Raw genomic sequence first — 23,618 nt, forward strand, 5'->3', positions numbered from 1 at the left:
TCAACTTTTGATCCATGATGTATTTTTATGCAGGTTTTAAGATATTGCATAAAAATCCTGGATGTAAAAGCCAAGATGAGAATAAAATGTGCATACAAAACATGAGACTGAAATGCTGCTTTAGATGCTATTGAAGAAATTGTGTGAGGCGAAGCATTGTTAAAGCTTAAAAGAGAATTAACTAATTCAATCATAAAATATATATAGCATTATATTTCTCTTTGTGACAGAAAAAGAAAATCCACTGTCCTCAATCAAGAGCCATAATCACTGTTCAGTCTGAGATTGTTTACCAGCATGTCATCTCTCAGAGAAGCTAGCGAGTTTAAGGTTGGATCTGTGTTTGATTTCTCACCTGCTGTGGTCCTCAGGATATTAATCCTCTCAATCGTCCATTAGATTACCCTGCTGTGTTCACCCAGTGACCTGTGATTGCTGCCCAGTCCTTTTAGATCTTGGCGTGGTGTTCTCCTATCATATGGAACCTGTGTTTAGTGCAAGGGCATGGGCTCCTCCTCCTGCTGTGTTCTTGGAGAAACTAGAGTCTTATTTTATTGTGAGTGAATTTCCAGACCTGTTGCTTTCTCACGCCTAGACCTGAGGAACATGACAGCTGAAGTGAAGAGAAAGTTAGATGCCAGGGAGAGAAGAGACCGATTTTGACGCCTTCAACGTTTCAAGATGTTTGAGTTGGACAGCAGCATTTTCAGTGTGTGATTTTCAACTACTTCAGACCGATTCCTCTCTGTTCTGGTTAGGGTACAAGATTAATGTCATCTTTCACAGCATTGCTCATTTACTTTGCACCTTTTGTCTGAGAATACAAGATCTGAATTAGTCATATAGTGTGAACATGACAAATGAGAGTACCATGAATATGCAAGACCTATAAAAACATAATTTAACCAAATCATATTTGTGGTGTCCAATATGAAAGCCCATTTCTGCCTCAAAGTTTAAAAAGGAAGGGAAATATGACTATATCTCGCAAAGTTACTTTATCTCTTAATAGGCTTTATTTCTGCATTATTCTGTGTCCCTTTTTATGTGTAAAATTGTAAACAAAAAAGTATCTGAATATATCAAAATACAGTATTCTCTATCTGAAAATAAAATAATTTATCTCCTTTAATTTAATGATATCCTTGCTTTTACGTGCATATTTTTTTACTTTCCTGATTTAATAATACAGGCATCAGGGGTTTAAATGTGCAAAAGTTCAAATGAGATGTTTTTGCTTACATTGGCTTATTGAAAAATCATAATTCTGAATTTGATTTGGCATTGCAGTATGAATGAAAGAGGGTTATAATATTCTTTCTAAAATCATCTCTATGGATAAAGTATGTGGCTGTGGTAGAGCTCGTTTGCATATTTCCGAGCTAACTTGGCATCAAAAGTGATACCCTCCATCAGATGATGGGTGTCATTTGAATAATTCCCAGCATCCAGCATTTATCTGCCAGGAAAAAACAATGCCAACAAATATATTAGAAAAGAGATAGTTATCATCATTGCATCCATTTAGACTATTATCTTATCATGTTCAAATCTTATACCTTGTCCAGCATTTCCATCTTGCTATTTTTTTCATAGCAACACACACATATTGTTTTCTCTCATGCAGTAATTGATATCTATACTGACATTGCAAAGTTTCCTCTTTCATAGCTTAAGAGACTTAATGGACTTTAAAGATCATTTGTTTTATTATGGCAGACTAAAAAAAAAAGCGTTCTGCATCTTTAAGACATTCTTTAATGCATTTGTTTTCTATCAGACCAAATGCAACTCAATTGTGGTGCAGCAAGTCTCTCATACTTTTTTTTTTTTTAAATCTTCTTTTCAATTTGAATGAATTGTTTGTTATTAAGCATTTCTGTTTATTTTTTTTTTTTTTTTTTTTTTTACCTTTAAATTCATGTGCTGTTAAAAGCCGGCATTCAGCTTTTGCCATCACCTCTCAAACAATCCCTAATCCAAGCTGAATAAGTGCTTTCATTCCGCCCGATGATCACTCTGGAAATGCAGAGTCTCTGAAACCCTCCAATTGCAGCGAGGGATCCGATGCACTAATAGATGTATGGAGTTTGGATTTTGGGGATTGAAACTCTGATTGGATCATTCATTTCAAGATGGTTGATTATGAAAAGAGCTGAGGTGTCCTTATCACAGATTAGAGTGAACTAGGCTAATTCAAGCCGCCTGCAGCTGATGGGACTCTGTGCTCGTGAATGATTTAGTAATGTTTGCTTTTGAAGATGTGGGCAAAGGAGGAAATCATGATCCAGTGCTGAAATATTTTTTATGCGGATGTTTTTCAATTCAGTTCCTCTGATTTCAGTCTCATAGGATTGCCTGGCCTTTAGACAAATGTGTTTTAGCCAGCTATAAATAGTTTTATGTAAACATCTTTCTTTCTGTCTGTCTTTCATATTTTGAGAAGGCTTTGAGATTTTGTCCATTTTCACACTTTTCACCGATGTAGTTTTGAGCAAGGCAGGTCTTTTGTGTGTGTCTTAATTTATGATAATACGTTAAACTTAGACTTAATTTGTCTTTCATGTTGTAATTTAAAGGGAAAAGGGTTGTGTATAGTGTAAAATCTGTTATATAACAGGATTTCGAAAAAAAAAATAGTACTAATTAGTACAGAAGAGACGGATGAAAGCATGTACAGTACCTGAACACATCACACAGTACTGTAGTTTCCTGTAAATTATATACAGTTTGTTTTGCAATAACATGCTGCTATTGTACTAACATCTTTTATTACAGAATTTTTATTTATTTATAATACTGTAAATAATACTGTAAATAAATCCATCTGTCGGAAGTGGTTGTAGTGAATAAAGGTATAGTTCACAAAAACAATTTAAATTCTGTCATCATTTACTTACCCTCAAGTTGTTCCAAACCTGAAAATAATTACAGGTTTTTGGGGCGCCAGTTGTGGGGTTCCATAGCCGCGTTTCCACTGTCAGGCCAAAAGCGGTCGTGCTAGTGCGTGATAGTGCATTTATTATCATAGTAGCCTAAACATGGTAAATTTGAACACTTAAAGAAATCAAATCATAAAGGCTATCACAATCATTTTTATATTTTGACTGACAGTAGCATACGTCTCGTCTCTTTATACCGGACTATCATATAATAAAGCAACTTTTTTTTTTCTCTGACTGAAAATATAACTGTAGCCTACTGGGAGAGAGTGCTAAAGCACATCAGGTCGTATTTTTGGTGGCATATTTATAGATATTATCATTCTTTCTAAAAGTGATGTAAATATGTCCTGTAACTACCAAATAAACAGAAACAGACGCGACTGAATAAGTGGGCTAAGTCTGTCCTCTTTCTTTTTTGAAATAGACCTAACGGTAAACCACTTTATTTCTGTGTGACTAATGTGCAATTTTAACACAAATTACTAATTCATTATGATCAATGTACTGTATCACTTTGCATTGCAGCAAAAATGCCGGCAAACGGACGCATTTATCATGTTTGTTTTGCGCTCACGCTGTTTCCAGTGATTTCTTTCTGATTAGTTTTCTGATAAAACATCCATTTATTGGTGAAATGATGGGTTTGTGTGACGTTGTTCTAGAGAGGTGTGTTACGGTCGTGTTTTAGTGAAGCGTTGTGGAGCTTCTGGCCCGACAGTGGAAACGCAGTGTGTTTTGGGCTCGGTGCTACAGGCCCGGCACAGCCCGTTCAAAGCCCTGGCTCGCACTGGCCCGACAGTGGAAACGCGGCTAATGGGGCCACACAACTGTTTGGTTACAAACATTCTTCAAAATATCTTCCTTAGTGTCCACGAGCACAAAGACATGTACTGTATACAGGTTTGGAACAACTTGAGGGTGAGTAAATGATGACCGAATTTTCATTTTTGGGTGAACTATCCCTTTTAGGCCATGACGCACCACGCCGACATCAAAAAGCTAAGGGCGACGAAAGCCGATTGTGTGGTCGCCTCGCGTCGGCTGCGTCTCGGCCAAAAAGCTACACTTGAACACGCTGCATAGACTACATCTGACTGTCAACTGGCGTGTGCGTTCTGCACGTACACGTAAGGAAATAGCCTAACTGTCTACAGTATATTAGCAGGTATCAATAGTCTATGGGGTTGTTTACACCTGGCCACTTCATGCGTTTTCTCAGATGGGATAGCTATCCGATCGTGAAAAGACCAGGTGTAAATGCCCTCCGAAACGCATTCGAGACGGATTTGAATCCGATCACTCAAACCACTTCAGGAGGAGGTCTGAGACGCATTCCAGACGAAACTGGACAAGTGTAAATGCATCTGGTTGTTGAAACCACATATGTAAATTGTACTCCTCCCAAAAATGCTAAAAAAATAAACGTGTTAGAGCGTGTTATAGGCTATATGTAATGTTATAGCCAGATATGACGACGCTACTGGAACACGCATCGCCACAGATGAGAAGCTGAGCATCTATTCATTAAGCCAACGTGCAAACTATCGCAAATCAAAGTGAAAGTAAGTCGCAGACGCTTAACACACAATCATCATCATCATTAAAAGTAAAGAAATGAAATGATCTTACCAGGGCTGTTGCTGCTGCTCTCTCTTATTGCGGTCTTTGATTTTGAAATTTTAGCTGATGATCAATAAAATGCAGTTCATATCTGTTGCTTTCGGTGACGTGCACTCCATTAAATCTGCATATAGCGTGAGAATTGAAGATCGGATTTAAATCCGTTTCGCAAAAACACATTTATGTGACCAGGTGTAAATGGAATCGTATTGATAAATCAGATAGCTATCCGATCTGAGAAAACGCATGTAGTGGCCAGGTGTAAACAGCCCCTATATGTGTCATTCAAAAAGGGAATCCGAAACTAGGACCAAACAAAGCAGCGTTTGCTTTCCATTTTGAATATCAATCACGCTGATCACTTTCTTCATTTCAGGTGGCTCATGTTGTTATGAAAATATTTGTGTATTGGAATGCTCAGGTAAGATGAGGTAAAAATTAGAGCAGCCTTTCTAGGCCGTCTTGACTACTTTGCTCACTTTCATCACTTCCGCTTTTACTCTCTCATGCACGACTCGCACACTAAACTGAACAGCCAATCAGAACGATCTCTCAACATGCTGAATCGTGCGAACTCCCACAGCCGTGACTAAAGCCGACGTGAAACACACCGCAAAATCAAGCCGACAGATGCTCACCAACGGCCCGACATTGGCAGACGGTTGACCTTGAGCTTAGTGTGACATGGCCCCTTAAAAGTCAAAAAGTTCGAGAAGCACTGCAAAAAAGTGCTATTAAAACTGAAAATTGTAATTGAGAGAGAGAGGAATGCATGCACCGTTGAAGGGTCATAAGTAGTTGTTGATGTAAGAAACAAACAGCAGCATATTCAGTCTTGAGTTTTCATAAATAACCTATGATGTTTACACATCTTCTTTCGTCAGCTAGCTGCAAACTTTCAGCAGTTTGAGACTTAGCATAAAAGACACAACTGTTTGGTTGTGGACCGTGAAGCGGTTAGTATTCGTTGTCTTTGTTCCACCAGTGTGTGATGGAAACCGCTCCTGTGTATTTATCACAAATTATACCATGTTGTCTGATGAACCTCCTGTGCTGCCCACGCACTACAGCTTTTCAGACAGTATGTAGTCCTGTTATCCTCCTCCTCCTCCGTAACACATCAAGGAAACTGACAACATTGTTCTGCATGTAGGGCTGAAGAGAGTTTGTGAATATCTCTATATATTTAAAACGAGATTGCATGCAAAATGTGAGAGTTAAAACGGCGTAGTAAAGGACTGAAAACATCTTTAAACATATTTTAATGTATGCATTAATCTGTAGCAAATGTGTGTAGCCTTATTGTGTGCTCTGTTACTAGATTAGTTCAGGTTGTGTTATTTAGTTGCTGTCGGAAAGTAATGCTGTCTTTAATGCTGCCATTTTTTCAATGCATAATTAAATACCCAGGATTAATAAAGAATCAGAGGTCATGTGATCCAAAATAATTATCATTTCTGTGTACCGTTAATGTTAACGAATTCAACTTTTGATTTAAAAAGGAATTACTAAATCTTGAAATTAACATCAGCTAGGATTAACAAATTCTTTAGAAGTATTGTTAATTTTTAGTTTATGTTAACTAACTTTATTGTAAAGTGTTATTGTTAGTGTTATTGCATATACACTGTAAAAGTCTTACAATTTTTGTGGCTGTCAAGCAATTTAACTTTTTAATCTTATTAATTAAATGATGTACTGATTAATTAATTAATCTAACTAATTAGCAAGTTTGTCTGAGAAATTACCCCAAAATATCATTTAAAATCATTATGTTAAATGAGGAAAGCCTCAAAAAGTAGCTTTACATTCCAAAAAGTAGCTTTAGAAGGAAATGTTTAATTTGATTCAACATAGAATTTATTACACACAAACTTTTAGGCTATACGGGCAGGTTTTTTTTTTTTTTCTTTTTTTTTTCAGAACCTCCATCTGAGTTGGTATTTAGATATACTTTACAGACCATTTATTGCAGCGCAGAGGTGGCAAATGCATTGACATTAATTGGTTTTAAATGGGTATTAATGGATTTTTTATTAATATGGAAATATTAATAAAATAAATATATTAAATGAAACTCTAAATAAGAAACTAAAGCTGCCAGTAGGTGGCGGTAAATGTCACAGATTAATTCAGGAACAAAGTAAATGGCTCTCTTTATAAAAGGGCCATTGAATCATTGGTTCAGCTCCCTCCTACTTTCACTCGCTCCTACGAGTCTACATCCCTACCAGAAGCCTACGATCAGTCAATGAGCGACGGCTCGTGGTTCCATCACAGAGAGCCACAAAATCGCTTTCCAGAACATTCTCATTCACGGTTCCATGCTGGTGGAATGATCTCCCCACCCTCATCCGGAATGCAGAATCCCTGACAACATTAAAAGACAACTGAAAACTCATTTCTTCCGTGAGCACCTCTTAAAAAAAAAAAATCCTTTCCTTTTCCCTTAATCCTCCCCTGTCTGGCTTATGCTACTCTGAGCAACGCCTGCACTTTGTATTTTGAGCACTTGTTGCGTTGTTTTTGCCTCTTCACGATGACTCGCTTAATGTAGTCCTGATTTGTAAGTCGCTTTGGATAAAAGCATCTGCTAAATGGCTAAATGTAAATGTAAATTTCATTTGTTTATTTATATAGCACATTTAATGCAACAGCTGTTGCCCAAGGTGTTTCACAATCACTAATAAAACACAAAAATAAGAGTACAGACAAAAAATAAATAAAAAATGTAACGCACAAAACAGACAAGGTAATGATCAAACACCCATCATGAAGTTTTTAGCAGATGTGCTTTTAACATGGCCTTAAATTTCGGTAGTGACTTTACTTACCTTATAGAAAGAGCTAGGGAGATCATTCCAAAGTTTGGGTCTGACATGGGAAAACGCTTTCTGTCGCCCTTATGTTTGAATTTTGTTCTGACAACACAGTGAAGATTTTGATTTTCCAAAACCAATGGATATCTATTTGTGAAATATGCCTGTACTAGCACTGGAGCTCTGATATATATAAAACAAATGACACTAAAATCAGAAAATGGAGAAAAAGGGGAAAAACATCTCTCATAGCATCTTTAATCTGAATGTAACTGTAACAACAACAACCTTGACCTTCTGACCCTCAATCCATCTTTCAACATGTGTTTTTGGATGTGTTCTCCTCCGCCATCTTTTTATTTAGATGCAGCTTTCTCTCTCTGATTTTAATTAAGCCCAGGTGGTCATGCACATCTAATATTTGTTATTTCCCATGCCAGCGGTTAGAAAGTGTTGTAATAGGGCACCGCGGGAGCCTCTTCTCTTTTTGTTAGGAGAAACTTTAACCTCTAACGCAGATGTAAAAACAAGAGAACAGAGGTTAGGGACGCTACTCGAATGCTCTGGCTTGCTTACATGCACGTCACGCCAACGCTTGGACCTGCTCCTCGCGCTAGCCTGCAAGACGCCTGTAATACTAAACGCCAGTAGCTTTTGACGGGGTTTGCTCTTGCTTTAATCTGACTTCAGTCAAACTGAACACACAAAGAGCTGCTTCTCACTGCCTAGCCCATCTCTTTGGTTGGAGAGAGAGCTTCTGTATGGAAAGGAACATTAAAGGCCGGCAGCAGAAAAGCTTGTCGTTTGAATGCTAATTCCACTAGATCCAGCTTTCTTGATCTCAGAGTGAAGAATCAAATTGGAAGATTCAAGATTTGCAGCGTTGGATACTTTAGTTTGGATACAGTTCATGAGAACGACTGTCTTCTGTAGTGTTTCTGCTGACAAAAGCAGGTTTGCATTTGCTAAAGATCTCTCTCACGTTTCCTTTTTTCTTTTTTGAATGCTAAATCAACAGCTCTAACATAAGGCTGTTCAATGGGGGGAAAAGGGGCATGCGTTTCTTAAACAGGTAGAAATACTTTACAAAAGAGTCCCATGTTTTTGGTCGTTGACTTGCTAATGGTTACTTTTATTTTGAACTTGTAAGTACCAATGTATATTGCTGCGTTTACATTAATTGTGAGATTCTAAGATGGTGGATGAGTTGAAATCAACAAAAAAACATATTTTATTTTTTGATAAATCTAATTGGATTAAAAATAAACATTTTTTTTTTGTGTGTATGCTTTGTATATTTGTATACTCTACAATGCATTTTTTTTAATGTTTTTGAACGAAGTCTCTTATGCTTACCAAGCCTGCATTTATTTGATCATAAATAAAGTAAAACCAGTAATATTGTGAAATATTATTATAATTTAAAAGAACTGTTTTTTATTTGAGAATATTTTTTAAATGTAAATTATTCCTGTGTCACATGATCCTTCAGAAATCAATACGCTCAAGAAACATTGCTTATCAAGGTTGAAATTGTGCCACTTAATATTTTTGTGGAAACCATGATGCAGTTTTTCAGGATTCTTTGATGAATAGAAAGTTGATATGGAAATCTTTTGTAACATTACAAATGTCTGAATATTTGAATTTCTTTCAAAAAAATCGGACTGGCATATTGCAACATGCTAACAACAAACTGTCATAGACTAAATTGAGCATTATGAAAAGCTCATTGAGGAGACTGCCTGTATGGAGTAGATGACAAAGCAACTCAATAGGTTTTGAAACTGAGCTTCAATATCATATCCTACATGGATCGCTCAAGCTATTCTGTATTATGTCGTACTTTACGTGTGCGCTCTGCGTGACTATATTTGAGAGAGAGAGTGAATGTGTGAGAGAGTGTGCTGTGTCTACAGTGCTGCTGTGTGATGGATGGGTCAATGTCTCTCTCTGAATCACAGAGAAAATATATTTTAACACAGTGTTCTTGACTCAGCTGTTGTCTGATTAATGCATGCTCACATAAATTCCCAGACAGCAGTATAAGTAGATCTGAGAAGCGATCATCGTTGCCTCTGGAAGAAAAAGTCAGCAAATGACATGTCACAGAGAGTCGCGAATTAGTCAAAGAGTTTGTCTGGGTTTGGCTGGTTGGTAGATGCAGTAAATGCACCATTAAGGAGTCAACGTTAGAACATCAGGACGTGCTTTTTGCAACTATCATTGAGATAAATGAGAATGCTTATGGTTTACTCTTGCCAATAGTGCTGTGAAATGCTTCGAATATTCACATGATAATTGCATATAGTTTTTAAAACGCTGTTTATTTGATTATCAATAAACATTGTTTGATTCATTTATTTAAATCAGTTCAAAACTATCCAGTTTCAGATAATTGATTCTACTCTGATTCAGCGATTCATTTGTATCATCACTCAAAATCTTCACAGGATCTACATCCAGTATATCCAAATGTTTTTGGTAAAAATACACGTTTGGGTCAGTTTTTTTTTAATAACTTTTCTATTTTAAATATGATTTTTTTTGTAGAAAATATTATACATTTTCAGGATTCTTTGATGAATAGAAAGTTTAAAATAACTTTTCTTTTCATTTATTTTAAACAGATTTTTTTTTTTTTTGGTAATAATGTAAGTCTTTACCATCACCTTTGATCGGTTTAATGGATCCTTGCTGAACAAAATAATTATTTAAAAAAGAAAATAATTTAATTTATTGGAAAAACATGTATTTTTTGTGTTTCTTGCAGTTATTCCTGCATTGATGTTGGCAGGATCTCAATTTTGCCATTGTTTAATTGTGCTGAAAACTGGCAATTACACAGCAGAACTCACACAAAACTTGGCTTTTTTAATGAGTATGTGTACAGTGTTCCAGTGGCCAATATTCTTTCAGTTTGTCTTGAAAGCATGTGCTTCACTAAAGGGTCCTCCTCAATGGTCCGTTCTTGTGCTGTCGTCCTTCATTGTGCTGCCGTGCGTCCACAGTCCTTTCCATCATGGCTTCATTCAGCACTGCCCAGAAAAAGCCCACAGGTCCATTTCCCCAACGCTCACTGTCAGTGATTTTCTTCAAGCACATGCAGAGTTTTAGCAGCCCCTCCAGCACGGCTCCCCTATCCTCCCAAAGGCCAGGAAGTTGCATTTTAATTGAAGATTAACATAAAGCCATAAATCATAGGCAAACTTCTGTAGAGGCACTAAGATCAGTATTAATGCACAGTGACCCAAAGAAGCAAAATGGAAGTGAACATGGGTAAAGAGAAATAAGGAGATGCTATTACATTTTAATTAGATGTCACACTAATTTAAGTATATCTTTAGGAAGTGAATCTAATTTGGCAGGCCAATATTTAAATCTCTGATGCATTTGTATAGCAGCGGTGGTCTATATGAGAGGGAAGCTCGGGAGATGTAGCTTCACTCTAATGTGCTTTACTTGTAGATATGTGATATTAAGCAGGACTGTGGCCGGTTAAAACGATAATTGTTCAGATCTCCTCTTCGGCAGGGTATGATGTTCCTGGAGGAGAGGCGGCTGGTGCACAGAGACCTTGCGGCTCGTAACGTCCTGGTCAAATCCCCAAACCACATCAAGATCACTGATTTTGGACTTGCTCGCCTCCTGGAAATAGATGAAAAGGAGTATAGTGCAGATGGAGGCAAGGTCAGTGTTTGAAACATCATACATATTTGTCTAATGAAATTCTTCACATCAAAAAGCACTACAAAGTAAAAGCATATCAAAAAAATCTAAAGATGATTTATGGAAAAATCAGCAGGATTAATTTGTGTTCACCAGCAGTTCTTCTAAAGGAGTTTGTTAAATCCTTTTGAATGAAAGTTGACGGGTCTCATTCGGACTCTCATTTAATTCTGAGCATGAATGCATTTCACACCTTCCCAAAACAAAGTATCAAAGTCTCATTATTAGCATTAGTTAATGCATTAGTTAACATGAACCAACTATGAGCATATCTGTACAGTATTTATGAACCTTTGTTAATGTTAGTTTAAAAAAATACAACTGTTCTACAACTGTTTTACAACTGTAAAAATTGCCATGTTGATATGAAAATGCTCTTTGCATAAGCTGAAATATAAAACCGTTATTCATTAACTTAGATGCCCATCAAGTGGATGGCCTTGGAGTGCATTCACTACAGGAAGTTCACTCACCAGAGTGATATATGGAGCTATGGTGAGCTACACAGTTTCACTAATACATTGTTGTTGTTTTTTCTGATTAAATTACAAAAAAAATACTGTTATAATTATAATTTTTATTATTATGTTTTGTTTATTTTATTAGTTTTTTTATCGAGTTATGTAATATTAAATATTTATATTTAGTTAATTTATTTTTAAAAATCATTCTCAATTAGTTTTATTCTAAATTATTATTAAATTACATATATTATTAAATAATCGTTTTATTTGATTATTTGTTTTTTGTTTATTTAAGTAATATTTATTATAATATTTATTTAACATTGACTTAATAACTTATTTCTAACCCTCTGGTGCTCTTCTTTCATTTTTGATCGAAAAATTGTGTGTTTTATTTTTGTTTTATTTTTTATTTTTTATTTTTTATTTTTACTTCATCAGAATGGTACAAAACTTGATAAAGGTGTTTGCACTTGCTATGTCAACACTGGGGGGGGGGCTAAAGGGCCCTTGAAATAAATGGGAAACAAATTTCATCCAGTGGAAACGTTTGGTACTGCATCCAAACAAAATTTTTCTGAACTTGTTTAGAATTATGGCTTTGGTTTTCTTGCAGTATTCGAGTAAAACATGTTTTTGTAAAACAAGTGTCTTCTTTAAAAAGAGACCAAACCTATGTCTGTTCCAAGATTTATGACAGTTAAAGTGGGAAATACTGTTTTCAGGTCTATGCTCAAAACATGGTTAATGGGTAATACATGGATTATAACTACTGCATAAATATAATTTAGTATCATAAAATCCCCTAAAAAAAAAAAAAAAAAAAAAAAAAAAAAACATAAAAATAAAGTGTAGTAGAGTATAGTACATTGAAGTATAGTACATTCATGTATTCAAAAATTCATTCATAAATTCATTTATTTCAGTCATTTTTGACCGCCACACAAGGAACACCAGAGGGTTATCTTTTTAGCGTTCTCAAAAGGATACTATCAGCAAAATTTTGGAGTAAATGCAAAACAGCTAAAAGTGGCATTCATAGATCGGATGCTGCTTTCTGTAAGATAAAGAAAGTTAAGTATAGCTGAAAACAACACATTCTTTGAGGTTTCACATCCACTCCCATAATTCATGACCATCATGATAACTAACAGTGATCTTTGAAGATGGACTATGCGTTTCACATTCATTCAGGGGTGACTATCTGGGAGCTGATGACGTTCGGAGGAAAGCCCTACGATGGGATTTCCACACGTGAGATTCCAGATATCCTGGAGAAGGGCGAGCGTTTGCCCCAGCCGCCCATCTGCACCATAGACGTCTACATGGTGATGGTGAAATGTGAGTCATATTCTTAGACTTTATAATCTGTTTATATAGAATGCTTTCCATTTTATTTACCAATGCTAGATGGAAGATGTGTTTCAAAAACCTGTTGTTATTTTTGAACTTCATTAGGTGCTGTTAGAGGGACAGAAATGACATACTTTAATATGGTTATGTTTTGCAATTTTGCACAAAAAAAAGGTACAATGTAAAAAGCTATAGCCAAATCATAACTGGTACGTGTGTCTTGTACTTATCCAGCTCTCTTTATGCACTCGCACTCAATTTGTTTTAGCACAGTCAATTCCACAAATAAGTGAAAAGAGACGGAGATTAGATCTGTTTGTCGTAATCATATTTGACTGCAGACGCCATTTATGATTTGTTTCAACATAACAATTATAACACCTCAGAGAGATTTTAATATTCCTGCATGAAATCCACTTTTATTGCTTCCCATTTGTGTCAGATTGGAGGGGAAATTAAATGAAATTAAGAAATTAGTATCAAGCAAATGCCAAACCCAGTATATGTGAATGCATGCATACATATTGAGAATTTAGTAATTGTATTTGTTATGTGTAAATGTAAACACAATAAAACCACACTGACATACATTCAGACAAGAGTTGGCTATATAATAAAGGCAGATTTGAACTGAAAAGTTATCTATGTTGCTCTGTTTTCTCCTCCAGGCTGGATGATTGATGCTGATAGTCGGCCTCGGTTTAAGGAACTCGCTGCAGAGTTCAGCCGCATGGCACGGGACCCTCAGAGATACCTCGTCATACAGGTGGGGATTGCTTAACTTCTCTCTGTTTGAAATCGAAATGTTTCATGATCCTGAACCTCACTGGATAACACAATATGTTGTCCTCTCAGGGGGACGATCGCATGAAGCTGCCCAGCCCCAACCACAGTAAGTTCTTCCAGAGTCTTCTAGATGAGGAGGAGCTGGATGACCTGATGGACGCTGAGGAGTACTTGGTTCCTCATTCCTTAAATGCTCCTCCCACATCACATATGCCCCGCCCACATGTAGATTCAAATCAAGTAAGCACTGGTGTACCACTTCACATGTGTCACTTCAAAATACAAATAATCAAATATATTGGGTCTAATTTTTTATTTTATTTTTATTTTTTCGATTTCTTTGCCCTTTCCTTATGATGACACATGCTTTTATTCCTAGTACATATATTCCTACTATTATTTTAAAAACCTTTCATTGTATTTCCACAGCTATTATAATCTCAACCTAATAATATACAGTAGTACAACATATATATGTGGTCCAAAAGACTTGAGACCACTAGTGAAAATGCATGCTTTGCATTCTTCATAAACATAAACTTTGTTTGTTTCCAGGTTTTGCAGCAATCTTAGATTTTCAGTGTGGACTTTTGGACTCTACTGTATTTTATTTGTTCTTTCTTTCAGTCTGATGATGAGTACTTTATATAAAAAATCTGTTTTCACCTTCAGAAATCAGTCAAATGATTTGCTGCTCAAGAAATATTTCTTCTTATTATCAATTTTGAAAACAGTGGTGGCTGCTTAATGTTTTTGTGTAAAAAGTTTTTTTTTTTTTTCAGGATTCTTTGATAATTAGAAAGTTATTTGAAGAAAAGAACAGCAGTTATTTGAAATAGAAATATGTAAAAAAAATAAAAAAATACTGTCGCTTTTGTTCAATTTAATGCATCCTTGCTAAATAAAATATTACTTTCTTTCTTAAAAAAAAAAAAAAACTGTCTGACCCCAGACTTCTGAGCAGTGAACAGTAGTGTATGTTTAGCGGTGTAATTTTCTGACGATCATGTATGTTCAGTTAGAAACACAGAGTCACATTGGCTCTGAGAATTATATAGAGCAGTGCCGCTGCACTCTGCTTTCATTATTACTGTTTGAATAGACTCTCTCCATTGCCAAGTTGGTCACAGCATTTCATTTCACCTGAGTAATGAAAAGAACAGGCAAAATGACATCCACTTCCTGCCTCATACAATAATTCAACTTGACCACTTTAAACTTGAGCTTTGCTATATCAGAAAGTGTATCTTTCCCAAAGTGCCCAGTCTAAAAATACATGGGCAATCAAGAAGACCAAAGAAACAATGATGCTTTCATACTTTTGCACCCCACCCTATATCTTGTGCTTGTTTTGGAAATGAAATTTTCCCATGGTTGTCTCTATAGCAACAAAATATCCACTTTTTAATTTATGAATTTAAGTTGGTCTAGACTTTTTGAAGTAATTTATGTCTTAGCAATATGTCAGTTCCCGATGCCATATTGCGTGACATTTTCAAAATGCATTTTTCATGTTACACTTCTCTAACCTCAGCATCTTATTTCCTCAAGTTAATTTGTGTTCCTCCTGTGATCAGAACCAGTTTGGGTATCATGATGGAAGTTTGTGCCCCGAGGAGCGAACAGGGTCCCGACCTCATGTGGCAGTTGCTACAGGAAGTGGTCCCTCTGTCCCGACAGGATTACAGAGAGCAGGTCTGGAGCCGGTAGAGGATCCACACTGTAATGGAAGCTTGAAGAAACAGCCCACAGCTCACTCGGTAGAGGACAGCAGCGGCCAGCGTTACAGTGCAGACCCAACGGTCCTCCTGGGAGAGAAAGGACAGAGGGAAGATACAGATGAGGATGGTTATATGTCCCCTATGAAGGACAAGATCTCCACAAGTATGTTCTCAAGTCATTTATTATAGGAAGTGTAAAAGCTCTATCAAGTCAAGTCAAGTCACCTATATTAATATAGCGCTTTTTACAATACATATTGTTTCAGCATGTCTCTGTCATGGTTTCCTCATCCTGATGTCGTTTCAAACCTGTATTACTTTCGTCTGTGGAACTCAAAAGATGACATTCTAATGAATGTACTTGTCTTTTTAATTTTTACTTTGTTTAATATATTTTATGGTTTTTATATATGTTGAATATTTTAATTTAGTTTTAATTTAAATATTTATTCTTAATTGTTTAGTTTTAAGATATTTTAGACAATTTTTATTCTTTTTTGCTTTTTCTATTCTTGTTTTGGTCTATGGACCTACTTCTATTTTCCCATTATGGGATTAATAAAGTTATGTTTGACTGAATCTGAATCAGTGACCACTGAGTCTCAACAGAACAGATCAGTTAAGAAGACTTGGAATATAACATTTTTATTATCTTTTTTTTTTTTTTGCTTTTTGGAGCTTGACAACCCCAGTCCTCAATCACTCAATCACATTTGAGTGGTCAAGATATAATTAAGAATTTGCTGCCTCATGTTCCACTGAAGAAATTAATTACATTAGGGTGCATAAATGTTTAAATCTTTGAGGTGAAATGTTCCTTTAAAGGTGCACTTAGTAGTCATTTCCACTTTTTAAGTTATATTATTATTATATTATTGTACTTTATATTATTTTATACCTTAAGACACAAATATGTTTAAAGTTACTTTACTTTTCATCTATAAAATGATTTAACCTTTTTAGCAATTCCACACTTTTTCTTATATGAAGAGCCATGGATAAAACAGTGTGGACGTTATGCTTTCTAATACACATTTTATCCATGTCATTGTCTGTCACTTTTGCAGATCATCTGAATCCCGTTGAGGAGAATCCTTTTGTAACAAGGCGTAAAAATAAAGACGTTCACGCGCTAGACAACCCAGGTTACCACAGCACCCCTGATGGAAAGCCCAAGTGTGAAGATGAATACATCAATGAGCCCCTTTACCTCAACACATTCACCAACACCAGCGACATGAACCAGGAAATGTTATGGAAAAATGGAGTCTCCGTCCCGTTGCAGGTGACCACAGCATCCCACACTCCAGGCACCCACGTTCCCCACATTACACAACTGGGCAAACCCCATCATCACAGCCACGGACCGCACGTTCACTTCGCCATACCACCAGTTCAGCTGGTACACCCTGTACCGATGAGCCAAAATGAGCAACATACCCATCCAGTCCAGTCGGTCCATGATCACGCCAGCAAATCTGTTTCGCAAGCACCAGCAGGCCAGATCTGTCTTGTGAGCCATCAAGTCCAACCAGGACACCCAAGCCAATCGAATCGCTCCCCACAACAGTTTCATTTGGCAAAGTCCTCAGTGGTAGGTAAACTGCCAGGTCACCCAGTGCAACCAGGCAGCCAGATTGGTTCCACATTAGTGGACAAGATGTACAAGAATAGCTTTGACAATCCTGAGTATTGGCAGCACAGCCTTCCGCCCAAGATTACCCCTCAGAACTCCGAAGACTCTTCGGCGGTCTGCAATAACAAGTTCCTTTACAAGCAGAACGGCCGCATACAGCCTGCCGTGGCTGAAAACCCTGAATATCTGTCTGGAATGAAGCCAGGAACAGTCCTGCCTCCTCCTCCGTACCGGCAGAGGAACACTGTGGTCTAAAATCCAGGTCTCCATGCTCTAAGCAGCCTGGTTCTTCTACCAGCACCTTAAATGTCTTTCCTTGATCCTCTGGTGGTCAAAAACGGGACTAGAAATAAGACAAGCCACTGAAGTGACATTATGCCACATAAAATATGGCATAAAAACTTTGGGGAGGAGGTCAACGCAACCCATCCAAACACCATCCATCCTCAAAAACCTCGCCAGTCACCTTTTCTCCTCTACAGGTATTTTAAAGCGTTTCATACAGGACTGCACATAGTTAGATCTAGTAACATCATTAACTTGGTGAAATCAAAGATTCCAGACACTCTCAAAGGTCCTTAATTTGAGTCTGAAACAGAACATGGATGTTTGAAAGTAAAAAAAAAAAATCATTATGAATGGAAAGAGAAGTGTATTTAAAAGAATATAGGAGCGAATATGCACTTGAATTTTATATTTTCCTGACTGGAACACTTGCACTTTTTCAGCAAATCCTTCATACCGCCAAAACTGCTGCCCTACTGGGAAGACTACTGTTAGACCTGAGAGGATTGTGAAATCATGAACCGTCTAGTTGCTCAGCACTATGAGTTGAATAAAAGGCTGATAAAGGCACTGATAGAGGTATTTGTTCATATTGGGAATACAATACAATAATTGTCAGTGAAAGTCACAGTGGTGAACTCACCTGTTGAGAGATACGGAGAATTAATTATCAGGAAGAACGGCACTGAATGGTTTACAGGGTGTTTACATTCATTTACTTCATCGGTACCTGAATTGAGTGGGAACTTTAAATCTCCTTTGCCGGAATTTTTAACTGTTCCTTTTCTCTTCTTATTGGTTGGAAGACATATCCAGACTTGGTCAATATGCTATCAACACAATAAGGTCAACATGAAATTGATCCTATTTACTTCATTAATGTTCTGGGTGTTCCACGTTTTTTCAATGACAAAATGTTCCAATTTGTTCATCACAATGTATAACTTAAACTTCCACCACTAAAATAACTTCTAATGTCAAAATGATTTCATCAACACCCAACTACACTGTAAAAATGATTCTTCAAAGAAAACAGAGATTTCTTACTTTAAAATGTAATGTTAAATTCAGTGTTACTTGCCATTTCTTTTAAATTAATTGTGCAATTTGATAGTAATTTCTGAGTGAAAATTGTTTCTTCAACTTTTTTGTTTTATTCAGTGTACCTATTGTGGCATTGTTTATTATTAGCTAATTCCAATGTCATACAGTTATGGCAATAATGATCAATTTGAACAAGTACTTTAATTCTGAATTTGACCTTTGGCCTTCACATCCCAGTCAGAAAGTCTCCTCAGAAGTAGGTGCCAGTTGCATTTTTTTTTTTTTTTTGCGATCGACAAACTCGCATTCGGGGCATTTTATGGTGATATATGCCCATTTTCACAATCCAATCATTTGACGGTTGATCAAATGAAGTCTGAATATCCTGTTTAGCATCACATTAAGGAAGTAAACTCTGAAAGCTGTTTTATGTTGACTTTCAATCATATATTTTCAGTGTTTTGTAGGTGATGTTTTGCCATGGTATTCTTTTGTGTGTCTGGACTGCGTCCTGTTTCCAACTGAACTTAGTAAATCAAATGAATACATTTAGTTTAAATCTGCTGGTTAACATATTTACTAGTAACTTTGAGTTTGTACAATTCAGTGTGTCAGTACTGAGCCTTTGACGAATCTGTAATTGGAAAATGGAATTTGGGCACAACAATTATTTTATTATCATTACTATTTATTCACAATGGCTGCTATGTTTTTATTTTGGGCATTTCATTGTATTTCATAAAACAAATTTTCTAGTTAACACAGCAGGTTTACATGAATTGGGGAGGTTGGGTATGTGATGCTGTGTTACGCATCACAATGTCACATAACTGAGCTGTATTTTGTAAAATTGCAAACACTTAAAATGTGCCACTTTTCAGCACTAACATAATTAGAAAACAGCCGTCTTTAGTCTCTATCACTGTCAGTGGTCTAAAAGTGTGTGGTTTTATTTTTGTAGTTGTCTGTCTGTGATCTCACACCTAATAAGAAGTGTAGCACAAATACAGTAAGTGTTGCCCCTGTAGTTTCCAATCTACTATCACTCGTAGTTTCTGTGCTTTTAATGAAGTATTGTCAGAAGACTAGTTCGTAGGTCAATTAAATCCCATTTTGGTGATGTTTTGTCCGATTTGTGGCATATGAACACAAAGACATTAGGGGTGTTGTGTTGCAACAAGATGCTTGAACATTTGAACAGTCTTTAACTGCCAAATATAACAAAGCCTAATCTCGAGGCACCGTTATCAACAATTAAGCTGTTTTAGTTCTTCATTACTGGCCATTTTGATCTCATTGTTATATCCAGGTATTACCGGATATGTGTTTGTGTACATACTTGTACATTCGGATTCAAGTTCAGAGTATTATAAAGTGTAAACCCATTCAAATGTGTAACTTTGGTCTAAACTTTAGTCTGGTCAGAATCAGTGAAAGACTTTTGTACATCTGTACGTCTGTAAAGTTCACACCACTAGAAAAAATGTGGTCAGTAATATTTTTTAATATTTTAAACTGATACGAAAGTTCAAAAGAACAGCATTATTTGAAATAGAAAATTGATCCATTTATTGCTGAATAAAAGTATTCATTTCTTTTAAAAAACTCTCTTCCGTTAGTGTAAAAGGGTTTGCAGTTTATATTCTCTATACATTGATATTGTCCTTTATTGGCTACTAATGTATGAAAATAAACATGCACTTGAACCACACTGTATTTTACATACTAAACATGCCTACGAATACTAATGTGATCATGTTTAACTGGCTGGAATGAATTAAATTAACCATATTTGAAATAGTTTAACCATATTTCATCATTTTACTTGAAATATTAACGTGTAAACTGATGCATGTGGAACCACAGCAGGGAAGCATCTGTTTACACAGATTAAGCAATTTTATGGACTGCCGAGAATCAGCGTATAAGAGTCACACAATTTGCAGTAATTCACTATTCAGAATGGAGTGGGAAGTACAGATGTTTTTCTAAACATACGACATTTTGTGTGCAGTAAAATGTACAGTATTTCTGAGCCATGAGGCATTTGGAGTGACTGTAACGTGGGTTCTTCTAAAGGCAAGTGAATAGTATTTTTGTAGAGTGTTGAAAGATTTATGGGGAAGTGTAAATATATAGAGACTGTTGCATCAAGGTTTTTTTTTTTTTTGCCATAAAATGTTCAGTTCTGTTTAACATGCGCCGTCTGTAGTAATGGTCTGACATTGTGTCAGTAATGTTGTATATGTGACGTTTGATTTGATCTCAAGTGATGTTGTTTTCCTTGGCCTGTTTCTTTCTGTGTCATGTTCTGTGAATTTCTTCTTCTCTCGCTGCTTCTATGGTTAGCTGTGGCCCTTTCCTTCCCTCCATAAGTGCCCATTTTCTCTATTCTTTACCTTTATCTTCTTTATCTTCTATTAGTTGTAAATATAACTTAAGACTTACAGAAAGACGCAGCAGAAGATTATCTACTTCTGTCAAGCTAATTTTAAAACAATACTGGCATATCTAGAGTGAATTATATTTATTATTGACATTTTGTTTTGTATGTCTGCATTTGGTTTGATTGCTTTGTATTAGATATGATCATGATGAGAAACTTGCTACAGTTGAAGCACTTGCAGTAAAATGTTTAAAATCACTGGGTGGCTTATCCATTATTACTGATGGTGGTATGTGCTAAGCTAACTAGAAATATGTTAAATGATTTATAGTAGCCTAAAAAGTATTTGGACTGTTAAGTCACACTTAAAAAAATGAATTTTGGGGCATTCAATTATAAAATATTAAACCAAGTGGTAATTGCAATGATACTAGATTTTTTCTCAGAATTCACTTCAAGGGACAGTTAATTCTGTCATTAATTACTCACCCTCGTGACGTTACAAAGACTTTCGTTCATCTATGTTATAAAAATGCGGGCGATGTAAAAAATAATAATAATAATAATCTTGCATCACAAGTGTATTGTCAAACAATTTTAGTAACTAAACTGAATTTTATTAGGTCTAGTGACAAAATGTTACAATGTTTATATGGTACAATTTCTGGTAAGCTACGTTTTTTTATTATTGCTTGACACAAATTTCACGATTTCAATTCAATTCGATTCTTGTGATTTGATTTAATATTGACTCATTTGGATAAAGATTAGGTACACAAGATAGGCGTTAATTTTTCTCAAGGAAAAAAAAATCTCACCTAATGCTGTAAACATACAGAGAGCCCTATCATCTGGTAGTATTATTTAAGGTTAAACATAACTCAAATATAAAAATAATGTGTTTTTTATTATAATAACAACTTTATTTAATGATATAAGTAAAAATATAATAAATATGTAATATAGTAGGGTACACATATTTAGCAAAATACTCTCTATTTTTCTAGCCAACTAACGTGTTATTGCCTATATTTTATAGTCATTAAATGGCTTTCCTGAGGTAAATGTTATGTGACAATTGTTATCCAGCTGTTTTATTGACCCCTTTCCGCGGTATCTTTCAACAGTGTTCATTCGTGTTTATTTACTATTAGCTAGTAGAGATAATCGGTTCACGTGCCACTAGGGATCTGTGACGTCACATTTACAAGCGTCAAAACGGTATTTATTGTTTGAATTTCGTAATAAAATTTACAGAATCTGAGAGGTGAGATTTTTTTTTTATATAATAAGTAACCTGCTCTGTCTAGTCTGTCGGTCTCCGTGTCCTCTTTGCTTCGCGTTTTTTCTATGCGTGAGAAAATGGATACGTGGCGTGTGAAAAGTGTCAATTGCGTGTGTCTCACGGTGAATGTGTGAGAGTTGGCAGCTGGAAAGAATTTAAAAATGTATTTGTCCCACTTCAGACCTTGGTGAGTTCCAGCCAATCAGACGTCACGTTCACATGTTGACCACATGATGTCTCCACGATGGGGGAAAAAACAGTAAAAACAACATAAAACGTTTTGAATACAGCTGATGAAAAGCAAAAACAAAAGTATTATTACATATACTTAAAGGGTTAGTTCACCCAAAAATGAAAATTCTGTCAGTAATTACTCACCCTCATGTTGTTCCAACCCCGTAAGACTTTCGTTCATCTTCGGAACACAAATTGAGATATTTTTGATGAAATCTGAGAGCTGGATCACTCCTCCTGCAGGCTTATGGACACTATAACTTGCTGGCCCAGAAAATGTATTAAAGACATTGTTAATATAGTCCAAGTGACTCCAGTGGCTCAATCTTAAGTTAATAAAGCGACGAGAATACTTTTTGTGCGCAAAAACAAATAAAAATAACGACTTTATTCCACTTTTCATTTCCTTCTCTCTGGACCTCGAGTCTTTTTACGTAGTGTTTAAGCGTAGCGCGTCTGTGTTGCACGTCACCACGTAGGCTCACTATTGGGCGACTCTGGTCATGTGTGATACGTGGTGACGTGCAACACAGACGCGCTACGCTATTCCACTACGTAAAAAGACTCGAGGCCCAGAGAGAAGCAAAGGAAAAGTGGAATAAAGTCATTATTTTTGTTTGTTTTTGCGCACAAAAAGTATTCTCGTCGCTTTATAAACTTAAGATTGAGCCACTGGAGTCACTTGGACTATATTAACAATGTCTTTAATACATTTTCTGGGCCAGCAAGTTATAGTGTCCATAAGCCTATGGAGAAGTGATCCAGCACTCAGATTTCATCAAAAATATCTTAATTTGTGTTCCGAAGATGAACGAAAGTCTTACGGGGTTGGAACAACATGAGGGTGAGTAATTACTGACAGAATTTTCATTTTTGGGTGAACTAACCCTTTAATGACTAATGTTTATTTTTACATTTATGCTCAATGGAAGCAGGACTTGGCGACATCTTGGAAGTGACGTGGTTGGGGTTGATCGAGGTTCCCCACGTTCACAGTTCGAATGTCCAACTTTGAGTGACGTTCCAGACGTTACTTCCAAGAACGAGGTGCCAAAAATCCAAAGTCTGGAACGCGCAACGTTTGCTCTTGCGTCAACACAACACGCATGCGTCGTGGGGCTCTTGTAAGCGCGCATTGGTGATTAATATTTTGTAAAGAAAGTGGTAAATTATGGTTAGTTTTGTTTCCCCGTAAACAAAGCACTCGTGTCACTTCATAAAATTGAGGTTAAAGATTTTCATTTGTCTTGCGGGTTTGGAACGACATGAGGGTGAGTAGCTAATTAATGACATTCTTTTGACATTAATGAC

The 23,618-nt window shown here is 36.2% G+C and overlaps 1 protein-coding gene across 1 annotated transcript in view; it reads left to right on the forward strand.

Annotated features, from left to right (window-relative positions):
* Positions 1-19,874, forward strand: part of LOC308688530 (receptor tyrosine-protein kinase erbB-4-like) — a 163,237-nt gene extending 143,363 nt beyond the window's left edge. Inside the window, exons 21-27 of the mRNA XM_081361656.1 lie at positions 10,919-11,074; positions 11,533-11,608; positions 12,772-12,918; positions 13,599-13,696; positions 13,786-13,956; positions 15,294-15,600; positions 16,505-19,874. Of these exons, the coding sequence (XP_081217782.1) occupies positions 10,919-11,074; positions 11,533-11,608; positions 12,772-12,918; positions 13,599-13,696; positions 13,786-13,956; positions 15,294-15,600; positions 16,505-17,328 (1,779 nt within the window). The 3' untranslated portion in view covers positions 17,329-19,874. The remainder of the gene's footprint in view (positions 1-10,918; positions 11,075-11,532; positions 11,609-12,771; positions 12,919-13,598; positions 13,697-13,785; positions 13,957-15,293; positions 15,601-16,504) is intronic.
* Positions 19,875-23,618: the final 3,744 nt, after the last annotated feature.

The sequence above is a fragment of the Scardinius erythrophthalmus genome, assembly GCF_964197995.2.
Source record: "Scardinius erythrophthalmus genome assembly, chromosome: 3".
Lineage (NCBI taxonomy): Eukaryota > Metazoa > Chordata > Actinopteri > Cypriniformes > Leuciscidae > Scardinius > Scardinius erythrophthalmus.